Source organism: Porites lutea, chromosome 11 (genome assembly GCF_958299795.1).
Source record: "Porites lutea chromosome 11, jaPorLute2.1, whole genome shotgun sequence".
Taxonomy (NCBI): Eukaryota; Metazoa; Cnidaria; class Anthozoa; order Scleractinia; family Poritidae; genus Porites; species Porites lutea.
In genome coordinates this window covers 16,542,509-16,563,145 of record NC_133211.1, presented here as the reverse complement: position 1 = coordinate 16,563,145, position 20,637 = coordinate 16,542,509, and the positions used below count along the sequence as shown (strand labels likewise).

Sequence of the window (20,637 nt, the reverse complement as noted above, 5' to 3'; positions counted from 1 at the left end):
ATAAACCAAAAGTTAAAAGGATATTTCTATTTAAGACAATCACTGAATAATAATGATAAAATATAATATTGCATATTTCAATTAGGAATATACACAACGTAAAAGACCTTTTCCCTCAAAGGCACCAACTTGAAACTTGGGGTGACTTAATACAATGATTTCTATGAAAATATGAACTGAAGGCTGAGCCTTTATTCATTGTGCTTGCTTATAGACACTGTTACGGAATATGAGAAGGTCTATATAGCAATAAAAATTAACAAAAAACAAGGTTGAGACAGAGTACGTGTAATATAAATCCAGCTGTACACACTTGTTACTGAAAAAGTGTAAAATAATAAAATGAAAAGAATGTTTATAACTTACAACAATAGCCATCAACAAAGAAAGGAGTCACTACAACATCTGATCATAAGGTTTGATTCTTCGTGTAAATAATAATGGACTCTCAGTTACTTATTTGATGGTTGGTCAAGGTTAATGCTGCAATAAGACAAGAACATTCAGATGCTTGGTTGCAAAATTCTTTCAATTACCAAAATCTAATTAAAATCAATATCTAAGATTAAACTCAATCAACCCTCCAAGTTAAAGTTTTTGCTTGGTCACCATTTGGTGACCAATTCTTTTGGTTTAGGCAGACTTTTTTACAAATCAAGTCGCCAGCTTCAAAATTTTAGGCGCTATGGTGACTAAAATGGTCGCAACTTGGAGGGTTGTCAATTTCAACAGATTATGAGTTACCAGTAAAAATGCATTTAAAAAGAATTAAACATAAATATTATTTGTTCAGGTACAAGACAGTGTAAAATGATGTCTTAACACCCAAGGACAGCTCATATTTAAATGGACCATTTGTAGTATTCCAGGGATTTTAAAGCAACATTGGAAATTGGTGACTGGTATTAATATGATTAATGGTCATAATCTTCCACGAAGACAAGCAAAACTTAGTGGTGTCACGAGTAATGGAGTTTGATTCTTTAGTCTGACAATCTTAGTTGTATCTCAAATGAAAGAGTTAAGAAACTTGAACCCACCAAGACAACTTATTTTTGCAAATTGCATTGGATTTATTTTTAATCTTATTTCCATGTACCTCACAGCTCTTTCTAATTTTGAGTAAAAGCTGCATTGATGATAGAAGAATTAAGGAACAGTTTGAACATATTAATGTTATTTTCTGTGCCTACATTTACCTGGCAGTCATTACACCTTCATCATCAGTTGCCTCACTAGATTCTGTGTCAGGAACTTCACCCTCCATGACCATCTAAAAAATGAAGAAACAGTACAGTCAACTTAGGCTGAGAAAACAGACAAAGAATGTTTTACACTGCCATTACAAACCCGGTAGTGATGCCAAAATGTCAGCTGTAATAGTTTAATATAATAATATTACTTAAGATCTCACTCTTAGGCATAATCCTATAGTGAGTGTACATCCCTTCACAAGGCATCAGCTTATTTGAAGAGTTTCTAATGACCAAGATTAGGATATTTAGTAACCTGAGATCAGGCTCAATTTTCGTTTCGCTTTGTAACAACATTCCGGTGGGCAAGGCAAACGAAAACATAGTGGTAGCTGTTAGAGAGAATGTATGAGAACTGCTAAAATTGAGCCTGATCTCAGGTTAGATATTTAGCTGACAAAAAGAGCTACACCCGGTCAGCAGAGCCTTTCTTTCGCTTGCTCAATTTGGCAAACTCAAAAAAAGACTGCATGAATTGAGTAAGATCTTTGTTGAGCATGCACAGCGTGTTGTTACTAATATACTAATAGTTTTGAACCCAGGCGTAATAGCCTTGTGCTTGCTCCAGCGGTTTATCAATAAACGGATGCTCGCACTCAAAAAAATCAGTCTGATGAGATAGAACAAGACTGACCAGTCCAGAAGTTTGGGCTGCCTCAACCTCAAAGGTTTGATCTTATTCAGGCAGAGCCTTCTTTAATCCTCCTTACTCAAGAAGACAAAAGAAGGCTCTACTCACAGGGTGAAAGAGCTACTGGAAGTTTAAAACATAACCAACAACACTAAGGTAAATATAAAAACCAAAACTTGAGTATTACTGCATCTTCAATATTGATCCTAGGGTTTTCCATTTAAGGTATGTTTAATCAGTTACAACTGACTTTTGCATCATTACTGCATGTACCTGGTAGAGGGAAGCAAAATATTCTGCCTGGCCAGCTATTTCTTGCAAGGTTTTGTTTTGTTCTTTAAGCTCTTCCATCTCTTTGTAAAGCTGATCAAAACAAACACAACTCAAGTCTTTTAAATTCATGCAACAATGACCAAAGACTTTTTGTTCATAAAGTAAAAGCATCACAGTACAAGGGAAAAAAACTAACCCTCTCATTTTCCTCCAGCGCTTCTTGCAAAGCCAGCCTTCTCTCCTCTGCAAGCAGCTCCCAGTATCTCTCAGGTGCTGGATCTGCATATACGTGTACACAGTTAAAAATGGTTCAGAGTACATGACTATATGCACAACATGGGAGCACAGTTAAATGGGTAAACTTCGTCGATTTTCACTTTTTTCTACAACAAACCAAGGGTTGAAGGGTGGTGTGAGCATCTGTAGAGGCTACTCAGGTGACTAAATAAGTGCACTTGGAGAGAGTATTGGAACATGACCACTGTATTCCCTGAATTGTTGTGCCTACTGCAGCTTTGCAAAAACAGGATATGGTGCCTGATAAAAAGGCATAGAGCTGGCAATTCTCAATCATTGACAACAAAATCTTTTTTCAAAAACAAAGACCATGTGAAAGTGTCCCAGGTTAAACTAGAGGTGGTCAAAACAGTTAATTTTAAAAAATTTAACTACCTGAAACCATCAAGGATATTGCCTCTTCATTCACATCGCTTTGTAACTTTTTTGTGTCCTACAAATAACAATGTGTCAACTCAAGGCTGGTTATACGTAAATATTATTAATTCTTGATTTTTTCATTCAAAATTTGAGATGATTCTCTTCATGCAAATCAGTTTTTCAACTTGATGGCAAAAAATTGACAAAACTGTTAAGACAATGAAAGGTAAAAAAAATTTAGATATTATCAACATTATATTTTTCAAATTAGCTTGAACCATCTCTTTTATCCCTTTTCCTGCTTCAATGTTCAATTGCTGTTCAGAAGAAGGATCTGTAGCATATCACAACAAAAATTCTGATTGATTAAGGTGGGGGGATGTTCTGAGCTCACTATTTGTCCACAGTGCAAAACAAAACCCTAAAATCAAACTGTCTCATGATCATGATCAGCCATTTTGTCATTAAAATTTTATTTTGTCATCAATGAAAATGCTGAAAGAGTTGTTCATTGATTGAAGTGTCTCAATATAACAGTGCAAAACAAAATTCTACAAAAAAGCATGCTACGACAACTCTGCAGTATGGCCAGTACAAAACACAGGCACACAACAATACAATCATCAAAAACCATGCACAGACAGCTGTTTTGTCCCTGCTAGCACTCATTGGTATAGCATAGGGTTCAGACAAGAATATGTCAAAAAGCCTAGTGGTGTGCATGTGCATCTCGCTGAATTTCAGTTTTGTTTGATTGTACCTTCTTTACTGAACTCCCTGCTGTGTCTGAATCAGATGAATCTGTGCATGTTGAGGTGCTGCTGCCTGATGCTGGAATCTTGAGCTTCTGTTGCTTGAGTTGCAACACAGGAGTCTTGTTCTTCTTTGACTTCTTTCAAATTAGCATGGGAAAGGTAAGGGAAAAAGCAAAATTATGGTTAATTGACTACAATTTGCCATATTGCAGTTTAGGCTCGATTTCAGCCATTCTCTAGAGTCCAACCTGAATGGCTAAAAACAACAATAGAAATTAGATGCATCCAGCCCTGCCCTGCACTCTTCTGGGGGAATGAGTAAGGGCTCATTTTCCCAATCATATACGACGGCTGGTAATCAACAAGCCTAATAGCAGTTTAATACCCCGGGGGACGCCATCATATTTAGCTGTGAAGGTCTCGTTTAGGGTTGCATGCGAAAAATACAAAAATATATAATTAACAATATTCTCAGTGTTTTAACATGGTCTCTTTTAGGGGTCAAAAAAAGCTTGAGCCACGCCCAGATGAGTCTCCTTTAGGGCTTTAATTCAAAATTTCCGACGAACATCCCCACCCCTTTCATATGTGGTCTCCCCCCCCACCGGGTTAATACGCTGTACTACCTAGGCATTTGGTTAGCAGTTCATGCCAACTAGTTAGCTCAATCAGTAGAGTACCAGACTTTGAGGGGTCAGGTCTGGCTGGACCAACACTTGGGCTTAGTATAAAGGAGTAGAATGTGTTGGCTTTGTTTCACATCCATTCTGTAAATGGATATTATTGTTCCATATTTATCCCTTGACTGGGACAAGGCAGACTAGAAGGGATATTGAAAGGAAAAATAACAAGTTGATAACCCACGAAGTGGTCCAAAGCAGAACAGGCAACTTTATCTCTTGCGACTACAGTAGTATTGTAGAGGTCCTCGGTAAAAAAAATAAAAAGTTATTTGCTCTTCTTCTGTATCTTCCACTTTCATGGCCGGAAAATGGACTTGTCCGGGTCATTAAAATTTAAAATTTACTACTGGGCACCGAAAACCCCGCCACTTATTTGTATCTCTTTGAACAACAGAAGTGCCTCTTATGTTACACCCCCGGAGGGGGGGGGGGGTACTCCCATACATTACCTATACGGGTATGTGCCGCCCAACGGGGTCGTGATTTTGAAGCTCCTAGTTTAGAACGAGTATCCATTTCAGAGACGTTTTCTAGAACGGGGTATAATATTTCGAACGCATGAAAGCTCCAGTTTTGTAAGCAGCCATTTGAAATTATTCAAGGACAGATTGCTTTTAAAAATACGGTTCAATGCGTTAACAAGCAAACTGTTATACTCTTATTGCACCCTAGAACGGAGTATAAAAAATTGGCCCATTTCTAGAACGGGGTATCCGTTTTATGGCGAATTCTAGAACGAGGTATGAAAAATTGGCCCATTTCTAGAACGGGGTATCAATTTTAGGGGAAATTTTTTTTAGAACGGGGTGCATATTCGGAGTCCCGGGCGGCACATACCCACCCAAAAAATACCCAATTTCTAAGATTGTGTGAATGTACATTGAGGTGTTGGTAAAGATCCGCCTCAGATACGATGGGGAAAGATTATTATGGATTTTATACATTGTCACAGCCAACTGTTTAAGTCTTGCATATTCTAGCCTTTCCCAGCCAAGCTCATCCAACAAAACACTTGAGCGAACGTCATAGTTAGAAAAGGTGAGAATTCTAGCAGCCCTATTCTGCAGCTTTTGAAGTTTGTCTGCTAGTCCCTTATTGATATTACCCCAAACGGCACCACAGTAATTAAAATATGGCATTACCAGTGCATTGTACATGTTCACTCTAGTATCAAATGGTATAAAATGACTTACACGCCTTAAGATAGCAATACCAGCGGATATTTTCTTTGAAATGGTATGAATGTGTGGGCGCCAGTTCAAAGATTCATCAATTTGAACTCCAAGGGATTTATGTTTAATTACTCTTTCTAAGGGTGTATTATTGACTTTGACTGTGAAGTCACTGTTTATTTGGGATAACTTAAATTGGCTCCCTATAAGCATGTATTTAGTCTTCTTAACATTTAAAGTTAATATGTTTGCTGACAGCCATGACTGGATTAAATTCATATCATAATTCATTTTATGTTCAAGGACACATGGGTCTTCTGCAGATGTGGTAAGGGTAGTATCATCTGCATACATTCTGGGTTTTGAAAACAAATTACATGAAGGGAGATCATTAATATAAATAGTGAATAAGAGAGGGCCTAAAATAGACCCCTGTGGAATACCACATGTTATATTACAGAAATCAGATTGAACTCCATCAATGAACGTTTGTTGCTTTCGGTCAGATAGATAGGACTGGAACCAGTTAAGGGATTGAGAACTGACCCCACAGAGTTTAAGCTTTCCCAGAAGGATAGCATGATCCATGGTATCAAAAGCTTTTTTCAAGTCCAGGAATATCACACCATTTAAGAGACTGTCGTCAATATTCCATAGCCATTCATTCATAGCCTCAAGTAAAGCTGTTTCAGTGGAAAACATAGGTCTGAAGCCAGATTGTGATTCAGTTAACAAGTTATTACTATTTAAATATTCATATAATTGATTAAAAACAACTCTTTCAATTAATTTACTTACTACAGGCAGAACTGAGATAGGTCTGTAGTTGTTAGGATCAGTCCTGAGGTCTTCTTTAAATATTGGCGAAACTCTAGCTCGTTTCCAAGCATTTGGAAATATTCCAGTGGTAATTGACTGATTTATTATAAAAGTTAGACTGCGAGTAACTATGGGAGACGCTTCTTTCAGGAGACGTGCTGAGATGTTATCAAGACCACTGGCTTTATTACTCGGTATTTTCTGAATTAAATTGAAGACCTCCTGGCATGATACTTTTGCCAAATTAAAAATGTGTTCTGCGGGGGTAACATAATCAGTAAAATTACTGGATGTTTCTTTAATTTGAGAGGCTAAGGAAGGTCCTATTTTGGAGAAATGTGTGTTGAGTATATTACTGATTTCAATGGGGTCAGTATTTACAGTATCCCCAGTGTCCAGCTGAGTTATCTTATTAAATTTAGGTTCATTTCCAATTAGTCTATTAATTCCTTTCCAAGTATTCTTTATGTTTCTGCGGTTATCTTTGAAGAAGGCATTGTAATAGTTCACTTGTTCGTTTCTCCGATTATTATGGCAGGGTATTCTGAAGTTTCAAACTGGCATTGAGGTTTTCAAACTTCGACCTTGAAAGTACAACCTTCCAAGCATAAAACCGACCCTCACCGTTTCCTTATGTCTTATCACACCACGACTTCCCACAAGTGTACCATCCCCGCTAGCCGTCGGTTGAAGAACTTGAAGTGTTTTTCGCTTCTCGTTTTCCAGTCCTTGTAGTTTCTGCCACAAAGTGAAAAAAAACTTAGTTTAATTCAGCAGGAAGCATGAGAACAACCATCCAACGCCTCCTAAACAAAAAGAGAGTTAAACGTAACGAACAGGATTCAACGAACATACCGTTTTCCTCGTGGGTGAAGAATACAAAGCCGAAGAAAAAGATTTTGGTTTAATTTTTCCTTCCCCTCGCGTTTTCCGCGCGGGAGAGAAGAGCACAGACGCAACTTTAGGGTGATTTCTCATCATTCGAATTTCTCCGGGACTTAGAGGACTATTTTCGTCGTTGTTATACTGAGTGCAGGGCGACTGAGCTTCGAAGAGAACTGTTGCGCTCGGTAACACAGCTGAATTCTCCTCGACCGCATGGTCCGCCATGTTTTTAAAACCTCGCGGGAAATTCCAACGTGCAGAACAAGTCACGTCTAATACCAAAAAAGGACAGAGTCACAGGTTACCCAAGAAAGAAGTGGCAAAAATGCGAGTTTTGCTCGACGGATAGAAAAAAGAGAGACTCCTCGTAGTCTAACGGAGGATCCAACCTCTTTGTAGCCTGCGTGGCAGGCGTTAAAAGGGGAAGGGGAATGGGGAATCTGGGCGCGCAGTCTCGCGCCCTAATTCCCTTCCCCCTCCCTTTCGAACATCTGCCACGTAAGCTAACCTCTTTGCAATCTTTACTGTCTATTGTGTCCGTAATCGATTTGTGACAATGGGTCAGTAGGCAGTTGTTCCGGCGGGTCCTGCTTCATGGTGCTTCTTAGGTAGCTCTTGAGTTGTCTGAGGGCAGAAAATATGCGCCCTGGAGTCGCCGATGTCAAATACATCGGTAAAAGTGTTTTTCAGCACCAAAGCGTCGGGAGGCTTTGCATGCCCTCGCCAAATTTTGGTTGGGGGGAGAGGCTAAACACTCCTGTCCCCCTGCTCCGCTGCCTATGCCAAAGGTGCTTATTGGCAAAGTAGACCAGTGTTGGCGCATATGGATATTTCTTTACGGGCATTTTCTTTTGGTGCGTGAACCGCAATTTCCAAAAATTCGAGTCAAAGCGGACGGAGAAGGGGGCATAATAACCTGCGTAATGGCGATTTTGGTCGGGCGCGCAAATAAGCCAACGTGGGCGAGGGCAGTGAAACTGCGAGGAGGTTGGGCGGTTCTCATCGGCCTTTGTGGCTTCCATAGAACAACACCAGGAGCTCGTACTACGCTAAATTTCACATCAAGGTATTGGAGTACATGCAGGTCGAAATCTATACCCCTTTTTCACATCCTTTGGCTTTAAATGAGAAATCGAGGGCAGACGGAAATAAAGATTCGCATTATTAATGGTGAGACGATAGAATGCAGCCATGGACAAGCTCTAGGGACGAAGTTGGATGAAATGCAAAGCTGAAATGGATTCTGCATGCTAACCCGGGGGGCCGGTACACCCTATAATGGCCTATAGAACGTTTTCAATCACGTGATCAGCATCTATGCAAATTTATGGGAACAAAAGAAAGTGTTTACATAAGAAAAGAGATGAACTCCTACAGGATTGGTTTGGAACATCAACATGGCCACCCCCTTTTTTTTTTGGAACACCAATATGGTCGCCGTGATGTCATGTGAAAACGCTCTATACAGGGAGGCGTCTGGGCTTCAGGTGTATAAAAGGCATTTCCCTTGTTGAAGTATATGAAAGGGTAGGGAAATCTGTGAATTCTTGAGTACCCAGGGAAAAAGGGCCTAGCCTGAAAGTTGTACTAACCAGCACGCCCGTATGATGATGATGAGGAGGAGGAGAAGGAGGAGGTTGTTGATGTTAGGCTCTTGGTGGTGACTAAAATTACCGATAATGAATACAATCAAGAAACAGTACGCGCGAGAGAAACCGCCCCCCGCCCCCCAACCCTACCCTCATTTTTTTGTCCCTCTCCAGCCTCTAAATTGGTTCAGGTATTTCTGACACATAACTTCCATCAAAGGAATATCGCGCAGCACATACGGTGATGACGTTAAAGGGTGATAGACGATTAAGAGAGCAAACCTTTTTTTCGATACTTTTTAGGGTGCTTTTATTGCTTAGACAAGGAGTAAAAAACAGCAAGTGAAATGCTGGTCCGAATATGAAGACATTTTATTATAAACAAAGCATTTCTTTGCAGGAAAATTAAAATTATTTGCCATTAACATTTCTCTAACAACTAAAACAATTATATACCGGTAATTTTCTTCAGACAACGTTTGTGTACAAGATCACCTGTACCCCATCTTTAAATCTAAGTTAGACGTAACAGAATTGTAAATCTTTATTAACACAACTTTCTAACTTCTATCGTTGAAAATCTCTCAAAGGTGTTCCCCTTATATCTTACTGGTTTTCTTGGCGGTTTTACAGAGTATCGATACATTGTATATATATATAATGGATAACACATACCCAAAACAGGCGTTTGATAAGGTGTGAACTTTGATATTAGTTTTTTAATAAAAGACGGGACAGTTGGCAATAACTTTCCGCCTCATCTGCACAACTGATACCAATGGAAATCATTAAATTCGAACTGCTGCTTGGCTTCAAACAAGTTGGTCTAGGGTTCACCTGATCGTTTTACCCACTACATTTTATGGATTAACTATAAAAATAACAAAAAAACATCAACAACAACAGCAATAAGTAATTTCGAGGCCGCTAACATACAACATCATCATTTATGAATTCCTATAAAATCCTGGCCCCGGTTGTTGCGCTATCCACCGGAGAAATCGCTATCCAGTGCACACGTGGGCAATACTCTAAATTTCATACACCCATTAGCTTGGTACTTTTAAGCACCAAAATTATATCTGGGTTCCTAATGTACTAACTTTGAGTGAAACTCAAAAACCACACTAAATTATAGCCCCTAATGTATTACATGTAGTATTGTTAATTAACTATAAAATATTATACTTTAAACTTATCTGTAATTATGAAAGGAGTCTACTAGTGTTCCTATAGCTGAGTGTAAGGGTTACCGGTCGTTTCGACATCAAGTTTTTTCGATCCAAGTTTATTCATTTGAGGTGTAAATAGTTCCACGTACTTGGCTTAAAGAACGAAGATATCCACCCAAAATGTTTTTCTTGTTCACTGGCAAACTATACTTGAAGTGAACAAAATTTTTGGACAGTTTCACTGCTTGAGTTTGTATCGAAACGGCCGGTTTGCAGTGCAAGTCCCAAGGGAACTTCCCCCATGTGAAAGGGGCAGCGATACTTGTCTAAGACCAATCTGGGCGTGGCACAAGCTTTATAAGACCCTTAGATACCCCTCTAAAACAGACAGGGATAAAAGAGCCCTAGTAATTGAAGAAGTAGGCCACGCCCCTTTTGGTATTAAACCCCTCTTTATGCTATTTGTTGCCATTTCATCTAGTGTTAAGTCACTGTTTCAAGGCCATGCCACTTGTCGGAAATTTTACCCTAACAATGCCTCATTATCACGACATGCAATTTAACAAATCTAAGGAACATTTTGAGACATATGTTCAGTCCTACCTCAGCCTCAGCTCAAAATAAGATAAAATAATAATTTTATTGAAAAAAAGAGTTTAACACTACTTTGATATGAAAACTTGTACTTGTACTGAGAAAATCTTGTTACCTATAGTCCAATCTAAGGGTTCCTATTGACTGGATATTGAGATCTAGATGTTTATGTCAGTCAACACCAGCAATTTGAACTAGAAAGAGGTACAAGATGCTACAGTTAAGTTATCAATATTCTACTATATATTTTTCTACTTTTTTTGACAATTATTTGTCTGAGTAATTCCATGTTGGATGGTTCATTTATTTTGTAGCAAAGTAAATAATGAGACCCAATGCAGCAGCAGCCACCACTAAAATCACCAGGATACAACACATTTTCTTTCTTGCTGCTTTCTGTTAACAGAAAAAAGATGGACCAAATTTAATAGCAGTGATATATCTGACTTAGAATCATCAACATGCACTGCTCATTTACTTAAGTTGTTATATCTGCACTACATTTTGCACAAGATGCTGAAATAATAATATTATTACTTGTAAAACATTTCACTAAATCAAGAGCGTTTGAAGTTTCTACACTGCTACACAATGCTTTTGCGCTCAAGGTAGTTTTTGTAGGCATGGAGTAAACTCATTTGCACACATAAGAGGTACCCCACCCTACACATCCCTTGATCAAGAGACCACATAGCAGAAAAGAGTTCCTCTTTAGGGCTGGGGTAAGTGTGTCCCTAGTCTCAATTTTAAACCTGTTGTTTCGCATTTGAGGAGGAAGCCATGTAATAATATTATCCATATTTTACTTGTGTATTTGTGATTGTTCTTACTGCTGTGGCATTTTTAATCCATCTTTAAGTCATTTGTGGCCATTTCATTTGACTTATGTTGCTGTTTTAAGGCCATGTTGCTTGTCAGAATTTACTCTAACAAAACCTCAAAAAAAATGAAACGCAGTTGAGTGATGAACATTGCAATCTAATGATGACATTTTCTGGCATGAAGCTCTAAAAGGTACACCCTAACACCCTAAAAATAGCACTACCAAATGTGCACATACTTAGGTTTGCCTCTGTCTAAGTTACATTCTCACCAGAGTCCTAATTTAGTTTCTGATGATCTTTGTGTCTCACAGAATAGTATGTACCATCATAATATCAGGACAAATTATACAGTGGTCACTGCTACAAGGGCATTGTTGACTATTAATAAACCAAGAAACATAAGGGGTCTCACAGTGTAGTATGTAACATCATAATATCAGGACAAATTATACAGTGGTTACTGCTACAAGGGCATTGTTGACTATTAATAAACCAAGAAACATAAGGGGTCTCACAGTGTAGTATGTAACATCATAATATCAGGACAAATTATACAGTGGTTACTGCTACAAGGGCATTGTTGACTATTAATAAACCAAGAAACATAAGGGGTCTCACAGTGTAGTATGTAACATCATAATATCAGGACAAATTATACAGTGGTTACTGCTACAAGGGCATTGTTGACTATTAATAAACCAAGAAACATAAGGGGTCTCACAGTGTAGTATGTAACATCATAATATCAGGACAAATTATACAGTGGTTACTGCGACAAGGGCATTGTTGACTATTAATAAACCAAGAAACATAAGGGGTCTCACAGTGTAGTATGTAACATCATAATATCAGGACAAATTATACAGTGGTTACTGCTACAAGGGCATTGTTGACTATTAATAAACCAAGAAACATAGGGGTCTCACAGTGTAGTATGTAACATCATAATATCAGGACAAATTATACAGTGGTCACTGCTACAAGGGCATTGTTGACTATTAATAAACCAAGAAACATAGGGGTCTCACAGTGTAGTATGTAACATCATAATATCAGGACAAATTATACAGTGGTCACTGCTACAAGGGCATTGTTGACTATTAATAAACCAAGAAACATAGGGGTCTTACAGTGTAGTATGTAACATCATAATATCAGGACAAATTATACAGTGGTCACTGCGACAAGGGCATTGTTGACTATTAATAAACCAAGAAACATAGGGGTCTCACAGTGTAGTGTGTAACATCATAATATCAGGACAAATTATACAGTGGTCACTGCTACAAGGGCATTGTTGACTATTAATAAACCAAGAAAAATAGGGGTGGTAACCAGAATTTGTTTGTAGTTAATATGCAACTTGTAACATGGAACAAATTAAAATGAAGCAAAAGTACATACCTGATAATTACTAGCTTTGTGTAACTGAACATTGGCATCTTCAACATGAACTGCAGTGCTGTCTACATTTGCCTCAATGCTATCTATAAAATATATTAACAAATTGTTTGATAACAGTGACAAAAATGAACAATATCAAAGAAAAAGAAGTAAACAAGCTTCTTGTACCTATCACTTCGCCTTGTTCATAAACCATAGTTGCAAGATCTCTGAAAATTTCATTGACACCAACAATATCAGCCTAAGTGAAAAGAAGCAGTTATTAGGAATGCGTTTTTTCCTAAAATCATAAATCCTCCCTGAAATAAAACAATAAATTGAGGAGCATTACTATAAAAATTGAGAGTGATACATCTAAAAATGGTCTTGACTACCAAATACTCAACCCCTTTTTGGTAAAAAAATTTACACCTTCTTGAATTATGCACCTGGTTTTAACTTTCTGTCCAAAGAAAGAATTAATATTATTGTCAACTAAAAACAGAAATAACCGAATATAACAGACACAACCGATATAACAGACCTCTAGATATACAACAAAGAACTTTGATATAACAAAACCTTGTTTTAGCAAACAAATTTTGCAAGGCCCTTAGCCCTTCATTATATTGAGGTTCCACTGTATTCCAGTCTCAGAGTTCAAAAATAATATTGCAACTAGTGCCTTACACGTCTTGAGTTACCTTACACTACCTTATGTTACATCGCTTTGAGATTCTTTCTGCCTTGGAACTTTCGCGCATGGCTTTATCAGGCTGTCCCGTCACCTTCCTGAGGATGCTCATTGGCAATTACAATGACATTATTCCATAAAGGTTACCTCTAGTTGCCTTATAGCTCTTTCCCTCTCTTCAAGCAACTCTGTTGAGATCTCTTCTTCTCCTTGCACTTGAAGCCCACCTGCAGTCCTATAGAAACAAATAATTTAGTAAGTTTTTAGTGTACTTTCTGTGATTACAGTTTCCATAAAAACTATAAAAACCCAATGCAGTCATGTTATGTCTGTAATGTCCATCAATAAGAAAAGTCATAGTTCTGAAGGCCAGATACAAAATAATTTATGATTCAGGTCTCAAACAAGGAGAGTCTATTATGCTCAAGTCATTATATCAATCTTATTTATCATTTTTTTCTAGTCAAAAGAAATTTTGCAAAAAGGAGGAATTGTGGCCATCGCCATGCTACATAACATGAAGGTGACGTGGACCTATTGCATCAAAACAAAATTTTCTTGATACAAGAACTCATGCTTCATTTTCTTTGACACTTATGTTAATAGGCATGCTATATGAAATGAAGGTGAAGAGTAACTTGGTGCATCAGATAAATAAGCATCACCTTGTACGTCAAAAAAATTTTTCTTAGACCCAAGAAATCACACTTTATTCTCTTCAACACAACAGGTTAATTTTCATCCTTATATGACGTAAACTGTGAAGCCGATAAAATCGCAGTTGCACAACAGACATGACAAAAACTTTAAACACATCCTCTCTCTAGAGAGCTATTTTCAGTCATTGATCTGGTTGTCAGGATTATATAATTATAATATATAAATATCACTTGACATTTGAAAAAATCAGTAATTTTGATGCTCTCCTGAATAAACCATAGGATTGATAGATTCTATCAGATATAAATTGCCTCGTCAAAATATAACGGACATACAATAAAATTAATGTAATATTATTATATTCCTTAAAATAATTGAGTACCTGTCATGTTCTGCCAAACCATGCTCATCAGTATATCCACCCATTGCCTGAAAACAAAACACATGTCACTAGTGGTACATTGCAGCAAATAGCACCAGTTTTCCTTATGTGACATCCCCAATGTCACACAATCCTGGTTTATCCTAATTTGAGTTTGTGCCATCATTTACGGACAAAACAACCCATATTTTAACCACTGTATGAATCCTGTTGTGACCTGTCTAATTGAAACTACTCGGCTAGTTTGTTTTCTACTGTTCTGAGTTGTTTGTTTTACCATATTTAATTTATTTCTTTTATGTTTTGTTCACTTCATACTTTGGCAAATATCAAATATATGGTGGGTCGGTTACTTTTCATTTGATTTGTTCCACCACTAAAGGATTATACCACACATGCAACCTGTTCCTGAGACTTGATTATAAACCTGTGTTTAATTGACCTCAATCCACAATAAGAACACATGGAATGAATTCTAACAATCACTTGTTTAGACTTTCATCGCATGGTGAAATCTAGAAATCTAGAGGAGATTAATATATTATTAGGATTAATATAGTACCCCAATAGTCCAAGAATTTGAAGTCAGAGAGAATTGTCCCAAATTTCTGCGTATTCTTATTCCAGAAATACAATCAATCCAGCATGCCCTTGAAGCATCAATACTGTGCATGTACATGAGGTTTTGTTGCTGCAATGTTAGGGAGCTTACATGATGACAGTGATGTCAAGGACACCGGCAAAAAAGCAATGGGTTTAGATAAGCAAAACAACAACTCTTCACATACATCACACTTTTTGTACATTTCTTTGTAGCCATTGAATGACTACAATGTGAAACTTTCTAATTTCACATTTTGTGGAGGACATGAACAAAAGACAATGACTTTCTTTTTCTTTCTCTAAACTTTGATGCAGTCCTTTAGAATTCACCTTTAGAAAAATTTGCCAGCAATTTTGAGGAATTGAAGGAGATGGAATAAGTGCGATCAAATTTAAAGCAGCACTAATTCATTTTTTACGCGACATTTTTGTAGCCGTTGCCATCGCTGTTGCTTAAGTTCCTAAATGTAAACCAGAGTCAGCTGAGCTTTACTTTTAGTGGAAAAAGAAAAAGCTCAATTTTTTTAAAAATTTTATTGCAAGTAAAACACAAAGAAGAAAAAAAAATTACATGGAATAAATTGGAAGAAAAAAATTAGATGGAGTAAATAAAGAACTAAATAAATAAAAAGTTGCAAATTTCAAATTTAAGGGCAATACTTAAGTTACTTAAGTTTAAAGAGATAAAACTACAAAGAAAGACAAAATTGAATGTCACGGTGAACAATCCTTTAATATACGACGTAATCATCCCACAACTTACTTTTACTTACATTACACTGTACATACATGTATTGCAAAGTAGCAAGAGTTGAAGATGGAACTTACACTTGGAGTTGGCATCCCAGCGGACATTGACCTGGCTCTTGAAACTGACGCCTTTTCCTTCTCAGCAGCTTCCTGTAATTTAACAATAATTGAAGAATGAGGCTGAGTATCTTATGAAATTATGGAGATCGAGGAGGGTGTTATCAGTCGAGGCTGTAGGCCAAGGCGGATAACACCCTCTGAGATCTCCACAATTCTTCATATGATACGAAAGCTGAATTCAATAATAAATTGTTCTATTATTCATTCAAAATAATTCCTAGTTTGAAAAACATAGCTAAAACATGCTTACCTCCATCAATGTTAAGTTCATCTTCCATAGTGCACATTTAGGGTTGTTCAGTTCAGCAAATATTCTGTAAGTAGCAGATGTCGCCCTTCGAGTTCTCTTCTTGCTGTTTTTGCAATGTTTTTAGCTATTATTTCACCTAGTTCTTACTTGTGAAACAAGTGAAATGTCCGCCATTTTTGTTTTCACAACCAAAACAACTCAACCTCATCCCCAGGGCTTCTTGGTTAACAGTGTATTAACCTGCAAGGAAGCTGCACCTTTGATGTCATCGGTTCATTAATCACAAAATTCTTCCAAATTTGGTCACCAGTAGCTGGTTATGGTGAATTATGCATGTGCTTTTAGCCAATCAGAATTGGGGAAATATTTTGAATGAATGGAGAATATCTGCGGTGCCTTGACCTTTGGCCTCGGTGGATAACACCCTCTTCGATCTGCTTAATTCTTCATATCCTCTTAGGCTCGTTCATTAATTGCTAATTAATTAACCATTTGTAAAATAAGCCAATTTCAGCAATTGTGTGGCTCTTTTTTGGCTAAAACATATATAATAGTGAAATGTAGATAATAAAATTATTGTAATTATGTAATACTACTTTTCCCTTTTTCACTCATTCTGTTATTACGGTTGTTTAGAATTTTGTAATTAGTTTCTTTTTAATTAGTTCTTTGTAATTTGAGAAATAAAAGTCTTGATTAAAAAAAAGGCTACCTGTTTAAGGGCAGAAAAACAAGACATTGATCAACTTTGCCCATAAACTTTAAGGTATGTACAGTGGAACCCCACTCTATGGACACACACTTCATACAGTCACCCCTAAAATAATAATGTACAGTTTCATTTGTCGCAATGAAAACCTCATATGTTTTCTCTAAAATCAACCTGCTTAATATGGACACCCGGTATGGACACTATGGTACGTCCCCTTAGTGTCTTCATTAACCAGCTTCCACTACATCATTACACAATACAAAAATACACTGTCTTAAAACACAAAAGAAATTAATATCGCAAAGTCTCTGAAATCCAACACAACATGGGCAAGTTTTTTAATTCCATAACTCTCTAGACAAAAATGATCCAATAACTATTTAATTGGAATGGGTGGATCTGCAGGAAAATATAGTTTTTTAGCCTCAACATTATCACTTGCCTTTAACTTGTAAAAAACTTACTCTGAACACTACAAACACTTGCCAACATACAAAACTTTCTACAGTTGAATATCCTGTAAGAAAACATTCTTGGGACTGGCAAATGTGTCACCATTAAAGGCAGATCACGGTGTGATCAACCAAAGAAACCAAATTAAAAACAGCTTTTTGGGCCAGCAATCATAAACTGGTGCTTTCAAAAATGGACATAAGCAGAGAATAACCAGTGAGTCTACTGCCCAAACAGTAATTTTAACTTTTCCTACAGCTAGGAACCAGTAACACAATATTTTTAAAACTTACCCGCTGAACTTGTTGGAAGTTGTTCAGAGCTGCTGTAAAGTTGTCTCGTAATTTTTCTACCTGTAGTTTTCTTTGGCGCTAGGGAAAAACATATTGCTCATAATTTAGAACAATTTCAAAGGGCAAAAAACAATAAAACTAAAGAATTTCTCATCTTTGTTTTCCTCACTTGAATAGAGTACTTAAGTGTGACATCATAAAAATGAAATTTCTGAAATTATGGAATTTGTCTGGATATTCTGAAAGAACAATGTCCAAGAGGCCTACTTGCCAAAAATGAGCTTTTCGGGGCAAATTGTCTATGAGATCATAGACCAGTTATGCTTAGAAAACTCCATACAAACCCTTCTAAATTTTTTTGGGTTGTCCAAAAAAAAATATATTAGAGGGGTTTGTATGGAGTTTTCTGAGTATAAACGGCTGACATCACACATTGTTCTTTCAGAATGTCTGGACAAATCCCGTAATTTCAGAAATTTCATTTGTATGACGTCATCACTTTAGTACTCTATTGAGCAATTTTTTTTTACGAATTACACAATTTTCTTCAAATTGTGTGACCAGATGCAATTTCAGGCCAATTGTGTGAAATCACACCATTGCGTACATGTACTATCTGAGAGACCTTGGCTTTAGAACCAATGCATCAGTTTGTGACACAGCAACTCTGTGTATTTGCATCAATTTAACACAATAAATCCAGTACAGAATCACCAAATTAAAGTAATAATAATGAATTAGACATACTCTGTCAGATGGTGATTCTCCATACAGGTGAGGAAGTTGCTTAAAATAGGAGGTAGTTTCCTTGGCAAGCTTTTGTGTGGCCTGTTCTGTTTGTTGCCTGAATAAAAAAGAAACAATATTATTTGGTGGATACCCTTGAGGAATGGTTGACTGACTATTCTATACAGAACTAACCAGCCTTAACAGCATACAAAGATAATGGCGACTAGTTCAAATATCAACCAAGAGACTAGTTTCATAACTTCAAAGGGTTTTTCTACCTCTCTTTGTGCCAAAAAAGGAGAAGAAAGAAACAGACCATTGAGGCCTTTCATGAATGAATTAACAGATTCACTTAATGATATTGCACTGCATTGCAAACGTTCTACATAGAAACCCTTTCAACAAACCGACTATTTAAAAGAGGACCTGGCTAGGAAGAGGTGACTGCAACAATCTAAAGAAGCTAATAACAATAATATTTCTAAGACTTTTAAACAGAGATTTACTTATAAACACAGGTTTTACTGTGCACCATGTTGAATTAGTAAAGCACTTTCTGTTTGTGATTATTATCAAATACAAGTTGCGGTACAGTGCATTCAGTAATATTAATAGTCTGAAAAAAAATCCTTAAGTTTAGCTAATAAAAGAAGTTACATTTTGAGTAGTTTGCCATGATTTCATCACTGAAATACAAAAGCATGACGATTTGTCCGAGTAAATACCACTGCATGAAAAGCACTTTTCCTAGTGATGACTATTTGAGTCAGAATTTTTTATAGCTTGGAAGACTTTGGAAAGAAAAAGGTTTTAAAAAAAGTTATTTATATTACAACTTACAGTCTGCTTTGTAGCTGTGATTTGTCTTCTGAAGTGCCCAGTTTGTCGACAAGCTTCTGAATTGTGCTAACTGTAGAACCAAACATACAACAGGCAACATTAATGTTAGCCTCTGTTGTAATCACACATAAAAATAGAAAAAAGGGAAAGAAAAACATTGCATAATGAAAATGGAATTCTATAATAACTGTTGCCCTTCACAAATGTAGAGATTTTGTTTCATAAAGTTTTCAAGTACCAAAATACAGTAAAACCCCTTGACTAAGAACCTAGATTTTTCTAAGTTAGCCTTAACTGGTTCTTATATAAATGGTAGTTAGCACTAGTTTAGGCTATTTAGGTTCTTAAATAGGTTCTTATTTTTTGAGGAAAAAAAATACAATATAACAGAGATGTAATCAAGGGCTGGAAGGTGGGGGATTTTACCTGCCTGATAGAAATGTGAGTCCTGGCTACTTTGTAAAAATGCAACATGTTGACAACACAGGAAAAATATATCAAATCCCTCACTATCTTTTTCAATTGCGCACTTACTTCAAAAACTTAAGTAGTAACAACCCTGATGCATATTTTGATTTTCTATTGCTTAATTGGGTACAATAATGTGTGATAATAAGTTTAAAGAATGGACTTGAAAAAGGGATAACTTTGAGGCACATATATATTTATGTTGTATTGTTATTTTCAGGTATAATTATTATACCTGAAAATAACAATACAACTTGCTTTACTATGAAAATTGATTTGAGAAAGTATGAAACAGCATTTCCACAATGGTCCGCAAGCAAATTTTCTTTCTCTGCTGTGGGTTTTTTACCCCCGCTTTTTATACAATATTCTCAAAAACCGCTTCTTGTCACTGGTTATCCATAAATAAATTGGAATGGAAAATTAAACCCTCATTTGAGCTGGGTACTTGAAACATCAAGCCTCAACAGTTTTACCGCTCATAAAATCATTTTGTTAAGAGTTGTTAACTTATAAAATTCGACACTCACTGAGCTTGTATAAAAGCAAAAAAAGAAATCGTCAAAACCATGATAAAAATACTTAAAATTATTCCCAGTTTTCTTGTGGTTTGAAGAAAATTAGGCCGTGCCTTTTTTATAGGTGTTTAGTAGAGCTCGGTATAATGTAAGTTTTTGTTTATTTTCATGTAGTTAGGCTTCCCATTTGGTGCAAAAAATTATCAGGCGCTGGTGTCATTCTTCACTTTCACAAGTTTCATAATCATTTACTCTGTCTTTTGCCTCTACCTGTTTTGTACCCTCTAACTATCTTCTCCAAAAGCAAGTCCTCAGTTGAAGACAGAGATAGTGAAACGTGTGAGGAAAAATTTAGCAAGTGCAAAACATCGGATGTAAGAGGTTGAATGGCTCTAGATAATGTGACGTCACATTTTTCCAAGTGTTATAACTGATCACGTCCACCAGTTTCCTATCCAGTCTTTCTATTATCCAT

At 36.7% G+C, this 20,637-nt stretch overlaps 2 protein-coding genes across 2 annotated transcripts in view; both read right to left on the bottom strand.

The window, feature by feature from the left end:
* Window positions 1-428: 428 nt before the first annotated feature.
* LOC140953268 (uncharacterized) lies at window positions 429-7,951 on the bottom strand. The gene is made up of 9 exons (XM_073402767.1): window positions 7,798-7,951; window positions 7,099-7,400; window positions 6,868-6,981; window positions 3,575-3,706; window positions 2,830-2,887; window positions 2,354-2,436; window positions 2,158-2,247; window positions 1,200-1,273; window positions 429-483 (listed from the first exon to the last, which is right to left on the bottom strand). Exons 1-9 carry the CDS (start codon window positions 7,949-7,951, stop codon window positions 453-455), a joined length of 1,038 nt encoding a protein of 345 aa, XP_073258868.1. The 3' UTR covers window positions 429-452.
* Window positions 7,952-9,065: 1,114 nt separating this feature from the next.
* LOC140951450 (syntaxin-7-like) overlaps window positions 9,066-20,637 on the bottom strand; it is a 15,819-nt gene continuing 4,247 nt past the window's right edge. Inside the window, exons 4-12 of the mRNA XM_073400698.1 lie at window positions 19,177-19,246; window positions 18,355-18,451; window positions 17,608-17,685; window positions 15,858-15,929; window positions 14,427-14,473; window positions 13,532-13,619; window positions 12,880-12,952; window positions 12,712-12,794; window positions 9,066-10,879 (exon numbers count right to left, since the gene is read on the bottom strand). Coding sequence (XP_073256799.1) covers window positions 10,787-10,879; window positions 12,712-12,794; window positions 12,880-12,952; window positions 13,532-13,619; window positions 14,427-14,473; window positions 15,858-15,929; window positions 17,608-17,685; window positions 18,355-18,451; window positions 19,177-19,246 — 701 coding nt within the window. The 3' untranslated portion in view covers window positions 9,066-10,786. The remainder of the gene's footprint in view (window positions 10,880-12,711; window positions 12,795-12,879; window positions 12,953-13,531; window positions 13,620-14,426; window positions 14,474-15,857; window positions 15,930-17,607; window positions 17,686-18,354; window positions 18,452-19,176; window positions 19,247-20,637) is intronic.